The following is an 18,449-nucleotide window of genomic DNA, read 5'->3' on the forward strand; positions in this document are numbered from 1 at the left end:
ATAAGTATGTAAACAGATTGTACACAAATAAAGTTGACCTGCAATAAAACTAAAGCAATTTATTTTGCATGAATCCTAACTTAGAAGGGGTGCATGAGCTTGATAAAGTACAAATATGACTTCAAATATTATTTACATTGTTACTTTTACCTTTTGTGTGAAATTACACTGAAATCACAGTCACTTCGAAAATAGGGCACATGAATGTGCATTCATATTGTAAATCTCTAACAGAGCATAAGGATTATATGGAACAGAGGTTGTATGGACCCAAGGTACGGAACTAGGTTGGAACAATTGCTGTAAAAACTTTCTAAGAAGGACAGCCATCCATCCATCATCAACAGGGAGTGGGGTTGCATGTTCTTGGCTCAATTTGTTTGTCACGCAGAGCTGGGATTTGCCTGCTGTTCCCTGTCAAGCAGGGTGAGATGACAGTCTGATTTAGTGTCTGTTGAAGTCTGAGTGAGGACACAGATTATTCTCTGATCTCCACTTGAGATACAGGTGGTCCTTTCCAAACAACATTAGAATTAATCTGTCCTAACAAACTATGTAATTTTTTCAAAGTTTCCCTATAGATTGAGGAATCTTTTTCATCAAAAACTCCTGCAGCAAGACAACAGTATAACTACAACCCTGTTTCTAAAGATGTCGGGGCGCTGCGTAAAATGCAAATAAAAACAGAATGCAAAGATGTGCAAATCATTTATCCCTATATTCATTTGAAAGAGTACAAAGACAACAAATCATGTTGAAACTGAGAAATTATTTAGTTTTTGGAAAAATACATGCCCAATATGAATTTGATGCAAGCAACACAATTCAGAAAAGTTGGGACAGGTCATTGTTAACCACTGTGTTGCGTCACCTCTTTTAACAATATTCTGTAAGCGTTTGGGAACTGAGGAGACCAATTACTTTTGAAAGTGAAATGTATCGTCTTTTACTACGGAGCCATTCTGCTGCCATGCAGCCACGTGCTGAATGTGGGTTGGCATTGTCTTGCTGAAATATGCAAGGCCCTCCCTGAAAAATACATTGTCTGGATGGCAGCAAATGTTTCTCCAAAGCCTGTATATATTGTTCAGCATTAAAGTCACCCATGCCATGTGCACAAAAGTACACACATACCATCATGGATGCTGGCTTTTGAACTGTGCACTGAAAATGGTCCCTCTGCTCTTTAGTCTGAAGGACGCATATTCTATGATTCCCAAAAATAATTTTCAATTTTGATTCATCAGACCACAGGACAGTTTTCCACTACACCTCAGTGCATCTAAAATGAGCTCGGGCCAGAGAAGGCGACGGCGTTACTGGATCATGTTTATACATGGTTTTTTCTTTGCATGGTAGAGTTTAACTTGCATTTGTGGATGCAGCAACATACTGTTTTTGGAGGTGTTCCTGAGCACATGCAGTGATTTCCACTACAGAATTGTGTCTGTTTTTAGCGCAGTGCTGCCTGAGGGCCTGAAGTTTTTCGGCCTTGTCCCTTGCATACCGAGATTTCTCTGGATTCTCGGAATCTTTTAATGATATTATGTTCCTTAGATTATGCGATCCCCAAACTCTTTGCAATTTTACATTGAGAAACGATATTCTTAAATTGTTGCACAATTCTTCATCCTCACTTCTGACAGACCCATCCTCTCTGGAATGATCTTTTAATACCCAATCATGTAACTGACCTGTTGCCAATATACATAATTAGTTGTGTGATATTCCACCGGGTTTAGTTTTTTAGCATTATACAACTTTTCAAGTTGCCTCTGTCCCAACTTTTTTGCAACTTGTTGTTGGCATCAAATTCAAAGTGGGCATGTATTTTTTAAGAAACAATAGAATGTCTCAGTTTCAGCATTTGATATGTTGTCTTTGTGATATTTTCTATTGAATATAGGGTTTAAATGATTTGTAAATCATTGCATTCTGTTTTTATTTATATTTTAAGCAGTGTCCTAACATTTTTGGAAATGGTTGTCACATTTTAGGTAAGCAGGATGCCAAGCGCAGAGTTGCCGGAACAACGATGACTTGAATGAAAATAAACTAGGACAGGCAAGAAAACAACAGGAATCAGCCAGGCAGGCAAGAAAACAACACAACAGGCAGGCAAGAAAGACAATAACTCGACAAAGGGCTGACGGAACTGGGAAAACTATATAGGGTGCTAATGAGGGCTAACAACAAACAGGTGAAAAAAATCTGAACAAAAAGGAAAGGCTTCATTAAAAAGCAAAGGAAAATAACCGAACAGAACAGGTTACATTCAAGAACAAACTCGGAACCAAAACAGAACAAAACAGAACATCACAATGGCATTGCAAATGTATGCTCGTTAAATCCAGTTGTCATTACAGTGAACCATTTCAATTAGTAGATGGACGACATAATAAAGTCAATGCAACATGGTGCATCACTTCAAAATGGTTTCAGGTTATTTTCTTCTATGCAACATGCTTGTCAGGAGACAGAGGGGATTGTTGTAACACCAACAGCTTGCCTAAGAGGTGCCATTTGCTAAAGCAACAAAAGTGTAGGTAATCGCAGTCACCCGTGGTTAGCGAGCATCAGAGCACCACCAGTCAACACTGAGGCACCATGCAGGTGAAAAGCAGCTTGAGTAGCCTCCTCATCACAGCTTCTGTGGTTGTGGACTTGCAGATGGAGACCTAATGTGGACAGCCAGATGGGCTGAACAGCTGCACATACTGCAGGTTGTCCAGAGACCACAACACCTAATTGGCTACCACTGAAGATGTAACAGATTTGAATGAATGTCACAAAATGACACTGACTTCAGTTTGATTACAATTATCATCATTTTTGATAATGCTGCGCTCAAAACTCTGTGTCTGCTACTTTAGGTTCATTGCAGAGTTCTCCCACAAACTTAATAAAACGTAATAGACTATAAACTATAAACAAACTATTCAAGAAATCAAACTAATCTACTCCAGATGATTTATTACAAGCTTGTAGGTGATACAGTAGTTGTTACACATAAAGTGTTCAGCAATGTATGACATCAGTGTACAACTACCGTGCAAGGCAAAGGTGTATGACAATGAAATACAGTTTTGGAATCCTTTTGTACTGAAACATGAACCAACTCCAAGTGACCTCCCCCTGACTTCTCCACTGACCATGGGTGTGTCTGTTCTTGACTTAGGGCCAGTCTGACCAGTCTAATTCAGCTCATTCATGCCTGCCTAACCTGTGCTGTCCGATCACATGCCACCACTGGAATGCCAGCGCTCCACAGGTACTCCTGTAGGGTCCTAATGTCATGCCTTAATCATCCTATCTTGGCCCATGAGTAGATCACTCTCTGTCAGTATGGTACTGGGAAGCATAGATTGGAATGTGTCCCTAGTTGGTAAGAGTGGCTACTCTTCAATACAAGCTTGTGTTCTTTAGGATGGCTATCTAGCCTCTACTTGGCTGACAGGTACATTATCATGCATCCTTTCACAGAATGTGCCTACATTGAATCAGACCAGTTATGTAGCTGGTTTGTTCATGCCTGCATGAGTACATTCAAAGACACACGTAATTAATCCGTTTCACTAGTATAATATGAATCACAGATGTGAGATTACCTTTGATAAAAATGGAACGAGACTTCCACAAAATCTTCCTCAATAATGGACATGTTTTAATATTATCCTGTTGCATGTGGTCTATTGTTTTATTATCTATGAAGTGTTGTTTTCTGAGTGGTCATTTGGGATATGACCAAATGAGTGTTCTGATGTGAAATGGGAATGTTTTGCATGTGATGTGATCTATTAATTGTCATGGACTATGGTGACAGTTAGACAGCTGTTACTCATTTCCGTCCACCTCCCTCCCTGACACAGCTCAAACAACTGTAAAGAGGAGGAAAAGAACACGTATACTCATTGTATAAATGAATAACACACTGCCCGACCAAACCAGTTTTACTGGTAGATACCCACATGCTCCAGAAAGAAATAACCTTTTACAGTGCCCTCTGTACTTTCATTAACGGAAAATTGGTGGAACTACAAGTGAAGTGAGTCAACTTGTTTCCCCAAAATCTGTCGCAGGATCCCAGATAGATGTCACTAATCAGACGACTACACATCGCCATTGCACCCTGAAGAAAGAACAGCAAGGAATAACCATTCAAGGAAGATGGAGGGTTTGGGGGTTAGCTAGCATGAAGTGTATGATACATCCTGGAACAAACTTTGTATTTTATAGTGTGCTACATCAATAGTATTGTTGTGTTTTGGTCTTAGTATTTACATTGTTTATTAGATTTAGTGGTGAGGTGGACGGCCATCCTTACAAATTATTTTGTATAAATGTTTGTATCCTTGTATTCATAAATAAAGGCTGTTGATTGTATCTTTATTTATTAGTGGTTGTTTGTCATGGGATCTAATGGTTCCATTCAATCCAATGGGAAGAGAAACACCCAATTGAAACATCAACATTTGTCCTTACTGGCTGAATGTAATGAAATATATATTTTTTTAATAATCACAAATCAGTGAACAGTACCTTGATTCCCAATGATCGAGACTTGGGATGGTATGTTTTTAGGATTCCTCTCTCTTGCTTCAAGGGGAGTTGGGTAATGGCCTTGGTCCATGAGAAAATGTATTTAACTGATTATGTCAACTTTACCATAAGGGGTATTACCATGAGGATCCAAGACTATATTTACTTCTCTTTAGCAACCTAGCCTGTTAAGCTAGAAATTGAAAATGTTAAATATATTCTTAACTGTTAGTTAACTTTTAGTCCTTTTTTGTTCATTTGTTCATTTGTTCATTTGCCTACACTGTAGGCAAAACAGATAAACAATTTTCCTTCATGTGGATGTTTTAAATAAGGTCACCCTGCATACAATCTATTATTTTTCTGGCACTTGAAATGCATCTGCATCGCAGGTGGTAGTAATTAGTTATTGGGGATATGGAAGAACTCAATAACTAGATTATTGAAGAGGGGTATGTCAAAAACAATACTTACATTCAGAACACAATCGCCTCAGGGTCTGTAATGATGGATCTTCCGCCATATTCTCTCTGAACTGAACTGGTCCTGCTATACATACCTACACATGCTACAGTTAAGATGCAGACCTCCTTACTGTTTTGAGAATTTCTAAACAAACAGCTGGAGGCAGGGCTTTCATGTTTGTGGAATGATCAGCTAATCCATCCAAATGACATAGAGGTAGAGAGTGAGACTAACTCTTCACTGAAGTCTCAACTCTTCAGTAGGTCCAATAATTGAGTTGAGACTGAGCCAAGGTTTTAAAGGTGAACGGCAAGGAATTGATTTGACAAAGCACTTTGTTGTCATTGCCTGACTCCTACTGTCCTCTGGGATACTTTGCATCAGGCCGTATTACGGACAAGTCATTGGTTTACTCCCGCTCTCCCTTGCAGTGCCTCAAAGTGTTCATCACATCATGCCAGGCTTGTCTGTGCTCCCCTACACCTCTCAGGTTCACTGCTTTGGTTGTCCATGTGCCAGGGATCTAAGGTCAGCCTGGATACATTTCTCCAGTCATAACTGGTTGAATCTTAGGTATGCTCCCTCGATTTCCCTCCCTTCCCTCTCTCTTCTCCATTTTTTTGTACCTTCGTTAACCACTGTGATTATTTTCTTAATTATTGGTAAGACAGAAATTGACACTCACGTTTATTCCTGAACAGTAGTTATTGTTCTCACCTACAGGGCATCTGGACATTTGAATATTTTAATGAATTGGCATCTTTTGTTTAGTGCAATTGGTTGGTATGTTGTGAATGAGGGCGGGAATGTGTGCTACCAGAGGAGCACTGGTTTGAGCCAAGGGTTGGGCGGACAGACAGGGGTGGTAGAAAGCTGTGGGACCCTGACATGGGTTTCATAGGGAGTTCGCTAGAGCCCAGAGACTCAATTTGATTCTCACTATCCAATTTTAAAGAGTAAATTAGACCATTGAAGATGTATGAACTGACTTGTAATTGAGTCTGTCCCTGAAAAAGCCATCATGCACAATCCAGGCTTTGTGAGTGGCAATCCGTTATTAAAGTATTCACTTTCTTTAAAATATAACAAGAATATTATTAAAATATATAAGAAAAATTTAGACACAATGCATATTACATGTAATATGCTCACATAGTGATATTGGTGAAGTTCCTGTTGTAGCTGTACAAAATGTACAATAATTTGTCAATATGGCAAGTAAACTCATAAAACAAAGGTGCTACTGCACATCAATGTACTTAGTGTAAATGCAATAAAAGCATCAGGGTTTCTGCTACAGCAACTTGTTAGTGGTAGAGAGTGGCTAGAAATACTACCACTGTGCCTAAACACAAGGCTTATAAACACTGTTTTAGACCATTTGATGAATATCCCCTGCTCTACCTTACTGCAGGACTGCTAAATTACTTAAGCTACTTGCTAAATTACTGTCATGCAATTGAAACCTCATTTAGTCAAGCCCTTTCTACTGAAAGAAGGCAGCAGATGGCACAGACTGACACATTATAACAACAAGATGGGTCAAAGAGGGTTTTATGGACACCCACATAGTTGCTGAATACAACCACACTAATGTGAAAAGAAATACACATAATTACATATGAAATGCTTTTCAAAGTGCCACCTGCCATATACGCCATATATAAGTGGAAGCAGACCAGCCTGGCACTGAAATCAATACCTTGCAATCAGCTGAAGCACGGCTCTTCAGACAATGCTCAGTGAGCTGTTATACCTTCAAGAAGTTTCCAGATTGAAAGCTGAGACAGCACCACCAGAGATTGTTGTCTTCAATAAGCAGTGTGATGAGATTTCTAAATGGAAAAGCTAAATACGCAAGGTGACTAAAGAGAATACACATCAAATCAAATAATTTGTTTTTGGATCTGAGTGGAAGGTTTAGGGAAAAAAACAGAAATCAAACTGGTCTGTCATTCCCCAAGCATTTGAGTTATGAATAAGTAAATTAAATACACCAAAAGTAGAGTCTAGAGAACATTACCAAGTCTAGGTTTCTGGGCAACAAACAATCACAAAGACAAATATCATGACCTAACAATTGAAGCTACAACCCATTAAATACATTTGTTTGATTATGTAGGCTCTAAAAAACAAGAAATGTTGTGGTTTTACTGTATGGTTCTGATTTCTGTTTCTGATTCTGATAATGCACACAATCTTTTAAAACCATATCAAGGTAATAAAATGTATGTTGCTCCAAAACCTGTATATACATTATTGTATATAATGAGCTGAACACAAATTTATCATGAGCTGAACTCAAAGACCTAAGACTTTCTCTATTTACACAAAAGGTATATTTATCTCAAATATTGTTCACAAATCTGTCTAAATATGTGTTAGTGAGCACTTCTCCTTTGCCGAGATTATCCATCCACGTCACAGGTGTGGAATATCGAGATGCTGATTAGACTGCATGATTATTGCACAGGTGTGCCTTAGGCGGGCCACAATAAAAGGCCACTCTAAAATGTGCAGTTCCATCACACAGCACAATGCCACAGATGTCGCAAGTTTTGAGGGACCATGCAATTGGCATGCTGACTGCTGGAATGTCCACCAGAGCTGTTGCCCGTTAATTGAATGTTCATTTCTCTACCATAAGCCGTCTCCAAAGGCTTTCAGAGAATTTGGCAGTAAATCCAACAGGCCTCACAACTGAAGACCACATGTAACCACACCAGCCCCGGACCTCCACATCCAGCATCTTCACCTCCAAGATCGTCTGACAACTGCTGCAACAATCGGTTTGCATAACCAAAGAATTTCTGCACAAACTGTCAGAAACCGTCTCAGGGAAGCTCATCTGAATGCTCGTCGTCCTCATCGGGGTATCGACCTGACTGCAGTTCGTCATCGTAACCGACTTGAGTGGGCAAATGCTCACATTCGATGGCTTCTGGCACTTTGAAGAGGTGTTCTCTTCACGGATGAATCCCGGTTTTCACTGTACAGGGCAGATGGCAGACAGCGTGTATGGCGTTGTGAGGGTGAGCGGTTTCCTGATGTCAACGTTGTGGATCTAGTGGCCCATGGTGAAATTATGGTATGGGCAGGCGTGTGTTATTAATAACAAACCCATGTTCATTTCATCTATGGCATTTTTTAAGCACAGAGATACTGTGACGAGATCCTGAGGCCCGTTGCTGTGCCATTCATCATGAATAAATGTAGAACATGGGAAAGGGCCGGAATGCTTTTCAAATGCACTGTAGCCAGGTGTGTGCATTTTTAAATAATGTCCAATCAACTGAATTTGCCACAGGTGCACTCCCAATCTCTAGAGGAATGTCAAGGAGGAGCAGGACACAGACACAGAGTACATGAATAAAGGTTCTTTAATCAAGGCTTTAAAGGCTCAAAACATATGACTCAAAACATGAAACAAGGACGTCACACAAAACAATGACAAGCACAGAGACAGGGAACTGGGTCGACTAAGTAGGGTGCTGATAATGGGAATACGAAACACAGGTGTGAAGATTAAGGACGCAGGTGAACGCAATAAACACAAAGGATACAAACCCATCATAGAAACGGAGTAACTATAACTTCAATAAACTGAACATAAGGACTAAACAACCAGCACAGAGTACATGTAGCATATACTTGTTGTTCCGCTTCATTAAATTCATTTAAGTCTATTTTTGAAAATAATAATATAAAATAAACCAGCAACACTGGTAGACGTGAGACAATATGACTTGGGAAGTTGAACGATAATCAACATTTCAGCAAAACTCAGGTATTTATGTTTTGTCAAGATTGGGGTTACGTGCATTGAGTCCTTTCAAATTCAGAACTGTGGCTCAATATTTCATCCATATAAGCTTGTCTTAATTAAAAAGATTATTTTCTGGTGAGTAAATTCTATGTTGCTACCTAAATACTTACATGAAATACAGCATTGACACCACACACCGAATATATCCCAAATGCTCAGTCAATCAAAGTGGAGTTTTACGTCTCTGTGGATTTTGAAATCATGAGTGTGTATAGCCTTGATATTACATTTTGTTCATTACATTGTGTTCAGAATAAATGCTGCAAATAATAAATACTGTAGCTAGCTTGCCATTTGTTTGGCTAACTGCTTGGCTGAATACAGAATTTTAGAGCAGTGTTCTGAAAATTGGTGAAAAGAACCACCTTGAAGCACTCTTTAGCAACATTTGATATGCTGAATTCTGGAAACTACAAAAGCCTTCATGAGACATAAAACAGGTTAACTGTGAACAGTGGCGTTGTTAGCCCTGGGCGTGCAGGGCTATAGCCCCGGATCTTTTATGAATAGCCCCAAATCTCCAAGGACCAAATAAAAATGTTGATCTATTCATCTGTAATTCTGATCGCGCATTATGACAGTGTAGACAGTGTAGGGGGAGGCTGAGACTGGAACATGACGGTGGGGGGGGGGGGGGGGGGGGGGGCTGAGCCTGGAACATGACAGTGTTGGGGGGGGGGGGGGCTGAGCCTGGAACATGACTGTGAACATGTCCTTCCCCATTTCAAACAATAACTGTCATTCTAGAACTCTTTGAAAAGGTGCATCATTGAACTAACTTTAGTCTAAATGATGCTTATCTGTAAAAGTGGCATATCAGGTTTTACAGTTGGCCCATTTGTTTCCTGCGGAGTACCATTTCAAAAAAAATTCACCAAACACTAAATGGCAGAAAGGGACCAATGTAGAAACGTCCATGACTTTAGGTCATAAAACATGACCTTTCATAGGTGTGTTTTTTTACTCCTTGTCACAAATATATGACATGAAAAATTACAAACAAAAAATAGTTTGGTGTTGGATGTTTACAAAAAAAGCACTTTGGATTGATGAATAGATTAAAATATGAATAGATTCATATTTATAAAACACTTATATCGCACTGGTAAAAAGAGTGTTATGACTAACCAGTGCTTGCACAAATAGTAAGCCAATAATAATGTCGTCATTATCCTTTTACAAATACTACGTAAATATGAACAAAAACGACTGTAAACGTAAATGGTTTTTTATCAACTTGATCTTACAATCAAATGTCATATAAATCTAATCTTTGAGTGAAAATTCAAAGAAATTCATTATCATCAGTAAATAATGTTTGTATTCAAAACCTGTGTGTCACAATTATTGGCACCCCTGGGAAATATTATGAACAAAAGCAAATTCATGTACTGTATATTTCAATTAATATTGCACTTTATCTGAGTCTTTGGGAACTATTAAATGGTCATCCATGACCTCCTGTTACAGTGGGGAATAAACACAGTGACAAACAGTCTAATATTCACACCCTTAATCATCCATCAACATAGGAAAGGTGAGAGAACACACAAATTAATGGGCCAAACATTTGTTGACCTTTACAGATCAGGCAATGGCTATAAAAAGATAGCTACTTGTCTGAAAATACCCATCTCCACTATTAGGGAAACAATTGAAATATGTCAAACAACTTGAACTTTGATTAAACTGTCTGGAAGAGAAAAAAAAGCTCACCGGGATTACACTAGTCTGGTACAGGGGTAGACAACATATTGTATATGTAATTCTGATTCGACTAGACTATTTTATTACTGAAAGTATAGCTTTGGTGTAAAGTTGTTTTTCTGAGGCCTAACTGGTTAAATAGCTGGGGACAGCCCAAGCTATGGAAAGGCTTGTGGTACCCTTACTGCTTTAGTAACAAAGCGTACATATAATTTTAAATAACTAAACAAGGACACACATGCGTGTGCGCACACACAATTTACTCATTATTATTATTCCTTTTATCTTTATAATGTATTCTGCTCAACTGCTCAACCAAGACACTCCACTTTTTATTGTACATACATTCATACTTGACCGCATATGCACATATCAGTTTTATTGGTAGGCATAAGACCTTTCTTCTACTTGTTACTAGATTTTATGTTATTATTAGTCTTCTTGTGGAAAGGAAGACCACTTTAGCACTCTTACATACTTATGAGTGTCAGTCTTTTCAGCTGAATAGCCCTTTAGACACCAAGCCCCAGCTGTTGACAGGACTTGACATTATTGCAACGGCCACAAATGACCTTGTTTCTTTTCTAAAAATAATATTTGTTTAAATATCACAAAGTCTACTTGCTAATATCTGTTACTGTTTTCTTGTGAATGTTGTCATTAATAGGAAATCAGAAACGGGTTATGCTGTCATTTTGACTTTGAGTTGAGTATTAATTTAATTAACCAAAATGACAGCACCAAAGTGGCCACAACTTTTCACATGTTGTCCATGTTTGATGCTGTGAAACTTTAATAATACATTTAAGATGACAAGAGCAACCCTGTTGTGATCTCTTAATAAGTGAGCACATCCGCTCTGGAGCTTGGATAATTTCTCGCTCAGTCATGTAATTAAAGGATTTGCAGTGTTTAGCTGTATAACTGGCTAACTAGTTGGATGTTTGGCTATCTGTTGTTTTGTTGAGTGTGGATCACAATGGGAGAAAAGTTTCCACACAATGGAAGAAAGCATAATATATTTGAGAAAATATTATACAATTTTTTGAATTCTGTTATCTACATCAGCATTCTATAATTGTTTTTGGGTTTGAAGGGCTAAGTGTTAGATATGTGGAAAGTCAGGGCTAAGTGTTAGATATGTGGAAAGTCAGGTCTAAGCAGATTAAGCAGCAAGAATTTGCTGTTTAACAACCTACTGTCATAGAAGTAGAAGCTATTTCAGATCCTGTTAGTCATATTGGTTTCTAATGTGAACTCAATAAAGATTTAGCATGGTTGGTTTACAAGCTTAAACAGTATGGTTGGTGTAAATGCTAAACTTGGCCTACACTTCTCTTTTTGCTGTACTACTAGCATAAATACAAGCGTCAATGAATACAAGACATTTGCATTTAATGTTTTAAGTTAAGGTTTAAAAGATTTGTTTTACAAAATGTAGTGCTTGAGATATTACCTATTGAAACTTTCTTGCTTGTCCATCTATCAGTTTGCATTTATGTGTAGTCTCCTCATATTGGCTTTAGACAATTGCAGTAGTATCTCCCGCCCTAAACCACCCTGGACCAGCTAATACCATTCTTGCCTCATTCATCAAGGTAGGAGGAGTAAGAGACAAGTCACGTTATTGTGTAAATTCAGTCGTGCAAATGTTAAGGGCAGCATTGTACAATGACACATTTAAGTAAATGTGACCATTTGCATTTTGATAAAACATAAAATACCCAAACAGAGCACTCAGTACAGTACCTGCTCTACCTGTAAAAGAGAAATACTAATCTTCATATCAGAATTGATAGTTTTGTTGGCTTCCAACTCTCTTTTCCATATGATAATATCTGATGTATGGATCTATTGCCTGAAAGTGATGTAACCATCTTAGAGGAAACACTTTACATTGAAGTGCATGATCCGTTGTCTACACTCAGCTGCATCATTACAGTCATTAATTATGGAAGCAATACAGAGTTTTCATTTTAGAATGTCTCTCAGTAAACAAACATGTACAAAGCTACTGGTTTCCATCACCTGAGTATTTCACAAGAAATCAAGGCATGATGAAATTATACCAAAGTCATGAATGAATAACTATGAATTAATACTGTTTGGTATTTCTTTCTATCAGCTCTTGACATCAATATAACATGGCTAAAACATTATTATGGAGCAGACCACTCCCATCAGAAATGTTTGTGTAAAATCAATCATTTAAATTAGTGTTTCTTAAGCCTGGTCTTCAGGACAGAAAGGGGTGCATGTTTTTGTTTTTGCCCAGGCACTCACACACCTGATTCAAACTAAAGGCTTGATGATAGGTTGATTATGTCAATCAGGTGTGTAGGTGGTGGGGCAACATTTGAAACAGGTGTGTGAGTGCTTGGGCAAAAACAAAAATGTGCACTCCTTTAGGTCCCGAGGACTATGATTAAGAAACACTTGCTTAAATAGTCATTTTCACAATGGTTTTGACGTGTCTCATGCAGTCATTCAGGGCTCAGGAGGGATGTTTCCACAGTTAAGTAAACAGAGGAGTAAGACAGACAAATATGTATCAACAACTCCACTGAATAGCAAGAATGCAATTACGTATACACACTGTGTAGCCCAAACACACACATACACTGTGTGGCTACCAGTTCACTAAACAATGTATCAACATCCTTTTCAAATGGAAATTTATAACACTTTTAAGTATTTTTGGTTGATATGGCATAAAACTGTCTACTTACCTAGAAAAATAATGGTCTGTTTCTTGGCGGCTTTCACCTTGGGACTCTCGTGTCTTGGCGTACCCTCGGTGTTGTTCGCCCCTTCTGCTGCCCCCATGGTTTGCTTAAGGACAAGGATCATGGCCCAGCACATAATCCCCACGCCAACCAGCACCACCATGTACAAAATGAACGCCAAGAAGATGCTGACCCTGTACATTGTCCATCGCTCCTTCAGGTTGGTGCAAAATGTTAGGTTCTGGACTGGCCCACTGGCCCGCTCTGGGACGTGGCCCTCCATTCCCGTGGCGAACAGCAGCGGGAGGGCTATAATCACGGAAGTAACCCAGGCGAGGGTGATGAGGCCCGCTGTATGCTCTTTACCCAGGGCCTTGAAGCGGAATGGGTGGCAAATGGCCATGTAGCGTTCGAAGCTCAGCGTGGCCACGTTCAAGATGGTGGCATAACTGCAGGCCTCAAACAGAAAGTTGTAGATCTTGCAGGAAGCGTCGCCTGAGGCGGAGGTGAAGGGGAACCATGTGGCGCTGTAGAGCTCCACGGGCATGCCAATGAGGAGGACCAAAAGGTCAGAGCATGCTAGGCTCACCATGTGGTCCGTCACATTCTTCTGCAGGTAGCCATTCCGCTGCAGAACCTGCGTCACCCGGATGGTGATTCCATTACCCACAATGCCGGTGAGCAGGATTATGCTGTAGAAGACAGTGAGAGTCACTTTAATAGCAAGGGTGGGCTCCAGTTCGTTCCAGTCTTTCTCATCGACAACAGCGGCATCATTCATGGTAACTGATGTGTGTTAGTTTCAATTTCCAGATATTGATTTTTATTCCCAAGCTTATCAGTTCAGCAGGGTAATAGAACCAAGAGGAAATCTAAAACCACCAGGGAGAGATTTCTTTTTCCCAGATACAATAATATGTCTGAATTCCACATCCAAAACTGTGATTGATTCTGAAAGTAGATGAACCCAGTTGATGTAACACAAGAAATGTCCCACCGTCGACCTTTTGTTTGTCCAGATAAACCATTTGTTTTCTATCACATTAGATTAGGATCCCATTAGCCATACCAGACACATTCCTTCTTATTTCAGCTTATCCGATGCACACACATTTGTGTAACCGTCAAAGAGGCAGGACTACACACTCCTGTCCTGAGGTCTGTGTTTTGTTCCATCGGTCATCCATAGGATTCTTGATCCAGAAAGTGGATTTATTCAGTTGCGTAGGCCATGCTCTTAGTTTTTCCCTGAGAGCATACACTGATTTCTTCTTGTCTCCTCCCTCCAACCAGTTAAACATTAAACTTCAGAGCAGAAAAGAGACAGCACGAGAGCTTGTTCGGTTATCAGTGTTCAAGTGCAATATGAACCCTGGCTCTCTTTAAGGGGTGTGAAGGCGGAACTACACATATCAGTTGTCATACAGAGGTGTGCCCTTCCCAAACATTATCACCTCCCATTTATATAAATATGATAGTCGTTTACAGTATGCAGAGTAGAATATGGGGCAGATCAAGATAAAAAAGTTGACTTTGCTACACCTTTAAAAATAATATATTTATTTCAGACACCGCTCATACTAAAATGTGTACGTAGGTAAAGGACATTTTCACATTCAGGATATTGTGTGTACATTGATGGCAAAATAATTATTTAATCATTTATACTTTCAATTTATAACAAAAGAAAATGTGGAGAAAGTGAATGGCTCTGAATCATTTTCTAAGCCACTAAATGTCAAATAAACACAGAAATGCAAAGGAACATTCAACCTTGATCAGTTTTTGTTTCTATTCTTTGGTGTAATAAAGTCCCTGTATAGGATAGAAAGTGACAGAAAGCTTACCTAAATGTGGAAGTATAAAACATCAAATGGAGGAAGTTGTATTGAAATTTAATCAGGATAATTGTGTTAGCAAAAAGTGTGCTTGTTGTATAAAACCCACAAATAAAAATGAGCTAACATATTTGCCCTCAGAACTAGGTCGCATAAACTTTACTTACTTTTTCTGTTATTTTAGGAGTATCCATTGTGAACCATTCAGGAATTAATGGCCTGATGTCTCCTCTAACTTTAATACATGATATCAATTTATAAGATATAACTTACCGTAAAAGGACATTGGGTATAGAATATTCATGAAATAGATGGCTAACTAAAGATATGATATAAACAGTGTTATTTTCTAGCTTAAATGTTTGTGTTGGCCAATAGGAAGGATTTGTTAATTGACATAATAATGAACTGCGAAAACTGGTTATCTAACCTACACCATAGTTCCCATTTTAAATCAAATAATAACAAAAAATATAATTACTAAAGTTGTCATTTCAGAATGAGGGGTTTGATAGCTCTACTGGTGTTGCTATTATATCTGTTTAGAGCATAGGCTGAGAAAAGCAGGAGAGCTGAGGGTTTAAAAAGAGACACCATTCAACAGAGTGACAATGAAGAAGTATATACCTGGCTGAGAGATTCTGAAGAACAGCCAATGGCCTGAGGCTGTAGAGACGACCCACAAAAACGATTGGGTATGTTACCAGTTCTGGTAACATACCCAATCGAACGCACACATTCTTCTCCGCAGCCCCGCCTCTGCCTGCCACGTATTCACCCAAACATTCAGGCAAGAACTAGTTCTGTGTTTACAAAGAGTCTCAGAGTAGGATTGCTCATCAAGTCTTCCTTGTCCATGTAATCTACAGACACATTGGCTATTTCAGAACTGTTGGCCTGGGCCTTGCTGGTTCCCCTGGTTGAGTTATTATAGAAACATTTCCATTTAACAAATACTGTAACTCTAACTGTATTACCATGTTATTGTTAATCTGAAAATCAGTCTTGGGTTGGAGCTGTGCTTTGGGTCATTGTCCTGTTGTAGGAGGAAATTGGCTCCAATCAAACGCTGTCCACAGAGTATGACATGGTGTGGCAAAATGGAGTGATAGCCTTGCTTCAAGATCCCTTTTACACTGTACAAATCTCCCACTATACCACCACCATGTAATGAACACTCGGACCAAGGAATGAGGTTCCAATTGCGGAACGCAACCGTCAGGTTTATTATTACGGCACACAAAAGAGCTGAGGCAAGAATCACAACGAGAAGGACGGGCAGGAGTTCGCTAACCGGTTGACAATTCGAGAAGGCGACGGTACAGGTACGGGCAGGCTTGGCAGAATAATCCACAGGGCAGGCAGGCAGGTCAGAAGGCAGGCTACTAGACATGGAAAACAGACGGGCACAGGGCAAGGGGAAAGGATAACAACAGGTAGGAACAAAAGTAGTTTGCTCGGTCGCTATGCAAAGGCTTGGCACGTTCTCAACAAACAATACCACACAACTAAGTGGTGGTGGAGGACTGGCTTAAATAGGAGGAGATAATGAGAAGCAGGTGTTAGTATTCTGGTGATTGTGACCTTGACTGGGAGCTGCGTCCAGGTCCACTACGCCGTGAGGGCGCAGTGGTGCTGGGGCGTTGCCAGGATCTAACACACCAAAGCACACCCTGACCATCACATTGCCTCCACCATGCTTGACAGATGGCATCAAGCACTCCTCCAGCATCTTTTCATTTGGTCAACGTCTAACAAATGTTCTACTTTGTGACCTGAACACCTCAAACTTAGATTTGTCTGTCCATTAAAAAAAAATCCAGTCTTCCTCTGTCCAGTGTCTTTGTTCTTTTGCCCATCTAAATCTTTTCATTTTATTGGCCCATCTGAGATATGGCTTTTTGCCAAAAAGGCCAAGAAGGCATCCTGGAGTTGCCTCTTCAATGTTGACGTTGAGACTGTTAGTTTGCGGGTACATTTTAATTAAGCTGCCAGGTGAGGACCTGTGAGGTGTCTGTTTCTCAAACTAGACACTCTAATGTATTTGTCCACGTGCTCAGATGTGCACCAGGGCCTCCCACACCTCATTCTATTCTGGTTAGAATCAGTTTGTGCTGTTCTGTGAAGGGAGTAGTACACAGCGTTGTACGAGATCTTCAGTGTTCATGGTAATGACTTGGAATAGCCTTAATGTCTCAGAACAAGAATAAAATGACAAGTTACAGAAGAAATGTTTTTGTTCTGGCCATTTTGAGCTTGTAATCAAACCCACAATCGCTGATGCCTCAGATAATGAACTAGTCTAAAGAAGTCCTTCTTTATTCAGCACAACACTTTTCAGTTGTGCTAACATAATTGCAAAAGTGTTCTTTACTGATCAATTAGCCTTTTAAAATTATTAACTTGGATTACCAAACACAACATGCCACTGGAACACTGATGGTTGCTGATAATGGGCCTCTGCATGCCTTTGTAGATATTCCATTAATAATCATTTCTAGCTACAATAGTAATTTCCAACATTAACAATTATTTTATTTCGAAAACAAGGACATTTCTAAGTGACCCAAAACATTTGAATGGTTGTGTATGTTATCATTTTGCAGACACTTTTATTCAGAGTGAATTTGCGAATACATTAATTATTGTCATAATTGCTTCCCAGGGGGAAACGAAAATACAACCACGGTTTTGTCCTTGCCATGCTTTTTCAATACACATGATCCTTACATATGCTGTTTTGAATTAAACAATATTTGTACACAGAAAAGGATGCAAGGCAGAATTTTCTGTGTACTGTACACTATTCCTGTTGCAAATAAAAACATACATGAAAATATGATGTAGATCTAATGTGTATGCAATCTTTTTTTGTGATACCTTTTCCTTATCTGTATGAAAGTATGCAGGTTTTCTGTTGAATCAGGTCTGTATCATTTCACATTAACTATGAGCTGGCTCAAAGCTAAAACCTGCCAAAATAAAAATTTATAAAATGTATATTCATTTATAGAAATAAATGAATAAATAATTAAATGTATCAATCCATATATTTATACATAGAAATATAGTACAAATGTACAGTGGGGAGAACACATTTTTATCATATGTACACATCAACAGTGATATACAGTATACAGTACCATCAGTGATAGGAAACAGGTTTTCCAAAAACTCTGTTTTTCTATTGGCTAACTGGTATACATTTGCACTGGTCAAATTAGTATGCAAATATCAACCATCCATCACACAACCTTGAGGATGGTCTTATTCTAAAGGGGAGACCAAAGTGGTGTGATTTGGATGTTCCAACAAATATAGATATATATATTGGGACTTTGCCCTAAC

The 18,449-nt window shown here is 39.1% G+C and overlaps 1 protein-coding gene across 1 annotated transcript in view; it reads right to left on the reverse strand.

The window, feature by feature from the left end:
• Nucleotides 1–14,607, reverse strand: part of gpr39 (G protein-coupled receptor 39) — a 58,368-nt gene extending 43,761 nt beyond the window's left edge. The window contains exon 1 of the mRNA XM_020054605.2: nt 13,267–14,607. Within this exon, the coding sequence (XP_019910164.1) occupies nt 13,267–14,044 (778 nt within the window). The 5' untranslated portion in view covers nt 14,045–14,607. The remainder of the gene's footprint in view (nt 1–13,266) is intronic.
• Nucleotides 14,608–18,449: the final 3,842 nt, after the last annotated feature.

This window comes from Esox lucius, chromosome 16 (assembly GCF_011004845.1).
Source record: "Esox lucius isolate fEsoLuc1 chromosome 16, fEsoLuc1.pri, whole genome shotgun sequence".
NCBI classification, from domain to species: Eukaryota; Metazoa; Chordata; class Actinopteri; order Esociformes; family Esocidae; genus Esox; species Esox lucius.